The 5,712-nt window shown below is 50.7% G+C and overlaps 1 protein-coding gene across 1 annotated transcript in view; it reads right to left on the bottom strand.

The window, feature by feature from the left end:
• Positions 1–5,712, bottom strand: part of LOC104472450 (plexin-A1-like) — a 71,266-nt gene that overhangs the window by 27,246 nt on the left and 38,308 nt on the right. Inside the window, exons 5-7 of the mRNA XM_010088142.1 lie at positions 5,172–5,295; positions 2,914–3,067; positions 2,202–2,301 (exon numbers count right to left, since the gene is read on the bottom strand). Coding sequence (XP_010086444.1) covers positions 2,202–2,301; positions 2,914–3,067; positions 5,172–5,295 — 378 coding nt within the window. The remainder of the gene's footprint in view (positions 1–2,201; positions 2,302–2,913; positions 3,068–5,171; positions 5,296–5,712) is intronic.

Raw genomic sequence — 5,712 nt, 5'->3', positions numbered from 1 at the left:
CTGCTGAAGGGCTTCAGCGGCACCATTTGCTGATGCCTTTCCAGGCATCTGCTGAAAATCAGAAGGGTCAGACTCTCCCCTGTGTACGCAGCGGAGCCGTGTCGGCTTCCCTGGAGCCACCCCAGCTCACACCAGCGGAGCTGCCTTAGAATTCTCCAACCTCCACAGCCATCTGAAAAACCTCACCTAAACATTTCATCCTCAGCTAAGAAATGATTTGACACGCAGGCCTCTGGCTCCCAACCTAAGCAAAGCCGCCCAAATATAAGGAAAAAATGTAATGCACAGGGATCAGAGATCTCCACAGGAAAAACATCAGCCTCGCGGAAAGGCATATTGTTCCTAATACAGAATTTATCAGGCTGATGTATAGATTTTCCTCCACAAAATATGAAACCTGGATCTGAAAAGCTATTAACTCCAAAGAGATCCATTAAAGACGTCTGTCTGCAAACAGTATTTAAAAGTATTGCATCATCCTAGGTACGGTCATGCTCTTTGGCTATGACTTAACTGCAGGTCACACAGTTAAAACTGCCTCCAAACCCTAAAATTCTTGATGCAAAAAAAATAATAATAATGTTCACTGGCCTAGAACGTGGACTTTTCTATCAGTTCCAACTGGAGCCCATTAATATTAATGCATCCATAATTAGCCTTTTTAAATAATGCATCCAAAATTAAACATCAACGCAGTAATAAATCAGTCAGGGCTCTTTGTTGCAGGTTTGTATGGGGGGGGGGGAATAGGGTTTTTTTTTTTTGGCGGAATAGGTTTTTTTTTTTTCCCCTCCTGTGTCAGGCTCATAAAATAAAAGACCAATTCCCTTACCACCTCCTCCCGCTGGACCAAAATGCTGGAGCCCCGATTGAACCAAATCCGATGCCATTTGTACTTAAAAGTCTTCTTTCTTCCATTTAGAAAAATAAAAGTCACATCTGCTTTTTGATTTGCAAAATAACGACATGCAGCCAGCCCGAGCCAAAGCTGAGCTAATGTTATTGAAACCACACGACGTGAAGGGAGACAAAGCTCATCTCGGGAGTCAAGGTGAGGGAGAAAGTCAAGTTTGCAAACTCTCTGCTCCCTCACCGGCACCACGCTCCCCGGAGCCCAGACCTGCTCCTGGCGCAAGGAGTGGGATGGGCAGAAGCCCCCGTGATGCACAAGGTTCGCAGGGGGTCTCCTCCGACACATCCCCCGCAGAGCTCACGGCAGGTACCCAGCCGGGGCACCCACATCTCACCCGCTTCGCCCTGATCAAAGAGGGAAACCCAGCTCAGTTGCCAAAAAGGCTTTGGAGGAGCCGTCTGCAGCTGAGCCCCTGGAGCCAGCCTAGAAGTTCCGCAAAAAGCCATCCAAAAGAGATCCCTGCATTCGCTTATCTATAATTACTGATCAGCCGAGCGCCACCATCCACGGGAGGTTTCTGGCAGGGTAATGAAATCGCTCGCATTCCTTGAGTGCCAAATTCTTTGCCCAAACACAGCCCAGGATCTTCTCCACCATTGCCGCAGCAGAGCCGTCTCCCCACCGCTTGAGCACACCGGGAGCTCGCTGTTAGAGGCTTCAGACACCCTGCTTAGACAGCACATCAATAGCCCACACCTCCTCCATTGTATCACACACATTTCAAACTGCCTCAAAACCCATAGTGGAGTACATCTCAAGGCAGCCTGACAAGAAAGAAAATTCACAATTACTTCCAGTTAGGAAATTCTTGGGCAAACGCCCCAGGACATGCAGCATGTTCCATCCCATGTTGCTGTAACTTTCCAGCTCGCTTTCCAGCAAGCCTGGGAAGCAGGTACCGGCACAAGAAAACACAGCCTTCTCTTTTTGCATCGCCAAGTCACTCCTATTAACTGTTTCCAGGAATAACACGATGCTTGGCATTTTCGGTCACATGGATTGCTACAGTCTGCAATGCAGTAAACTCGCTTTTTCTTCCAAAGCTTTGCCAAACCCAAAGCCCTGTTTTAAAATGAGGTTCTGCCCTGATGCTACACGTTCCCACATGCCCAAACCAACTGTGGGTGCTTTGGTCACCGTCCCAGTTCACAAGGGCAAAAGGAGGAGGTTTCTCGCTGCAAACACCACCAGACTCAACTGCCCCTTCCTCTTGCAACATCAGCACCCACACAGCCGAGATCTCCCACATTGCCCCACCAATCGGTGTCTGAAAGCCAAGACCACTTACGACTGATGGACGCTGCAGTTGTAGAAAACAAAATCCACAGAGGCAAACTTCTTCCCCGTCTCCTTAGATTTCAGGTAGAGCTTCACCACTCGCTTGTCCCCTGCGAGAGACCCAGGAAGAAAAAGGCATGAGAAAGGACACAGTGCACGGCCCAGCATTCAGCCCAAGGCTTGTGATGGGCTGGAGGGAGCTGGGCATCACCACTCAGCCCAGTTAACCAACAAAATCCCCCAAATCTGGCAATAAAGAGAGAGTGTTCACCCACCCCCACTCAGCCACCAAACAAACCAGCAGAGCCCAAGCACAGCTCTGAGCCCCTTCGGCTAACTGCAGCCTGCTGCCATGCAGGCAGGTGCCTTGGGTTGTACTGGAGGGGAGCTTAACAGTTCTGGGGCCAGCAGAATGTCCTAGAGCCCACGGTCACCTACAGGACATCTGCCCATCTGGTGGGAACCAGGCCAGGGTGCCCAGGACTGGTGCACAGACAACTCCAGTGTCAGTAAGTAGCTGTGCCCACAGCTTGGAGGAGAGCAAGGACCAGTCCCCCATGAGTAGCAATGTCCTTCTCCTCCTGCACCCCGAGAACCCCCAACTGCTTGGGGGCTGGGTATCGCTATCGCAGCAGAACTGTCCTCCTCCACATCTGGCTGTGGGGCAACACATGGGACAAGGTTTGTCTCAAGCTTTCTTCCCCCCCGGGGCATGAGCTCACCGCGGCCCCTGGTGATGGGGATGACATCCTTGGCCGAGGGAGAGCTGCAGTAGATCTTCCCGTCTTCAATGCGGCTCTCAGACTCGGTGAAGTCTTCGAAGGAGCAGTTGACTCCTGCCGAGAGGTCTGGGACATTCCAGGCCTGCAGGACCAGCTGGGGAGGAGAGGCAAGAGCATCAACACAGACAACTAGCAAAAAAGACTCTTCCAAGTCTGCTATGTGTAAGTTCAGCCAACAGAAAAGACGAGGGGTGTAATCCCTCCTCCACCACCCATGGAGACCTGCTCTGCGCTTTTGCAAGTGAGCCCCATACATGGAGCTTCCTGCTCAAGCAAGAAGTGTGGATTTCAATGGGTTAAAGACAGAATGAGTCACAGCCTCTCGTGCTCTGCCCTCGCTGGACCACAAGCCATTACACCTCACCTCTACAGAGACCAAGCACAGTGTTGGGCTAAAGAGTGTTTTGCAGAAAGGCATCCACTCCAGCAGAGGCGAGGAGGGGAGGAACCCACCTCTTCCTTCGCAAAGTCATGCCTGGGGTCAGCAGTTCTCACTTTACAAAACGCTTGCCTTATTTCTAATTTGAATTTTTCACAGCTTCCAGCCATTAGTTCTTGTTATGCCTTTCCTTGATAGATTAAAAAGCCCTTTAGTCCCTGATATTTGCTCCTTGTAAAGGCACTTATACTCTGTAATCAAGTCACCTCTTAATCTTCTTTTTGATAAGCTAAGCAGATTGAGCTCTGAAAGTCTCCCACTGCAAGGCATTTTCTCCAGCCTTCAGCTCATTTACATGATGTTTACGGGAGGTTTTCAGCATCCCCCTTTAAAAGCTGGACTCCAGCCTGAGTACAGCATCCCCACACCGACTACACCAGACCTCTGCGCAGCATCCTGCCACCGGGCAGGGGGATAACCACCCACGAGGTGCAAACACGGTCCGGCTCCCCGGCTCTGCCCAAGGAGCGCTGAGAGCCCGCAGCGGGGGCTCAGCCCTGGCGTCTCTTTCCAGGATGCCGGGTGAACACCTGCCTTCTCCCTCCTTGTCTAACTTCAGACTTGGCAATACCAAACCCCAATTTCTCTGCTAAATCAGCCCCACTCCAACCCAACTGCTGTGAAGGAAATGTCACCCCACACCACCCCCTCGGTCCCAGCACCCAGCAGGTCCCGTCTGCAGCCATCTCACATTTATCTCCACGTTACCAGCAAACGTTAGGAAAGCGCTTTTTCAGGGGCTGTTTCCATCCGGTGACAATTCCCCTCTGATGAGGACTTTTTGAGATTTGTCACAGAGCCAGTTCTTAATCCACTTAACACATGCTTTATCAATATTGGATAATGCTAATTTTTAATCACAACACTCTGTTGTACCAAGTCAAATGCCTTGTAGAAGTCTACAGACATCACATCTCCACAGTCCCTCTTCTAATTCAAGTCATAATTTCATCAAAGAACAAAATGTGGCTTGTTTGACATGAAACCACATTGACTGGCATTCATTATATTCCCATCCCTACTTCTTTATCCGTTGTATCCGGCACCAATTTTTTTTCCCTTTAGTTTTTCTAAATCTGATGTCAAACTATGCCATCCCTGACCATTTGGTCCTTTCTGCATCTGGGCAAATATTTTCTGTTTCCTGGAATTCTCTCAACATTCATTTATTTATTACAAAGTCATACTATTACAAATATCTGCAGACCAAGGAACTCCTCAGCCAACTCTTTCAGGACTCCTGAGTGCCAGATATCCAGACACGGCAGTTTTTGAAACTTTTATTGCTAGTATACACTGTTTTGTATTCTCCTCACAGTGCTAATGGCCTGGAAGAGACTTCAGGGAAGTCCATCATCCCTTCTGTCGGCGCAGAGAGAGCAGCAGGTTGTGCAGAGAAGTCTCATCCCAAAATATCTACTGCAGGCCAGGGTCAGAGACAGGCTATTGAGCTAGATGGATCGCTGGCCTACGAACCGCAACTCTGATGCTGTTGTTTGCATTATGGAGAAATATTTATTGCTTGGTTATGTCTTTTCTGAATAATCATCAACTGGTTTATTATCTCCATCAATAGGCCAGCTGTCATCAATGCCCTGCACTTTGCTATGTTTTATTTGTCTCAGACCTCTCTCTTCCCCTTTCTCCCTCTTTGTTGTATGCTCGTTACTTATTTTTAATTGCCACCTCCCCAGCCGCTGCCTCCAGAGGGTCAGGAGGTGGCTGGGGAGGGGGTGCACAGGCAGCAGAGGTGGCTTACCGGGACCTCCGACATGGTGACCGAGATGTTCTTCGGCTGGACAGTGAGCTGGACGCACTGCCGCAGGTCGGAGGCGAAGCGCTGGGGCTCGTCCGCCCGCTCGCACCGGTCTTTGCGTGAGCATCTGGAGGGGGACAAAACCACCACAGTGAGGAGGAGAATCTCCCAGGGTCCAGCGTAGCTCTGGGCCAACGCCACACCAAGAAAACCCCTTGGCACGGTGGTGATGCCCAGCCAGGGACATTGGGTGCCCAAGGCCCGTACAGGAGCTCTGCTCTCCCCTGGTGCCAGCGTTCGGGACTTCTGGGGTCTTTTATCTTCACTTTTTTCTTATTGGCACAAAGACACCGAACCGGGAGCCCATGGGCAGGATCAGAGGGGCCCTTCCGGCAGCTTTGCTGCGCGTGGGTGCTCACGAGCACAGCTCATGCACAGCAAGAAGGGATGGCAGACCCCTCAGACCGCTCCATCCCCCCGTGTTTCATGGCCAAAGCTGGGGAGGGATGTCCCCAAGGGGACCAGCAGTGGGGATGGAGGGACG

Source organism: Pterocles gutturalis, unplaced genomic scaffold, assembly GCF_000699245.1.
Source record: "Pterocles gutturalis isolate BGI_N339 unplaced genomic scaffold, ASM69924v1 scaffold1612, whole genome shotgun sequence".
Lineage (NCBI taxonomy): Eukaryota > Metazoa > Chordata > Aves > Pterocliformes > Pteroclidae > Pterocles > Pterocles gutturalis.
Note: the sequence above shows the minus strand (reverse complement) of the source record. Positions and strands in the feature narration are given on the sequence as shown.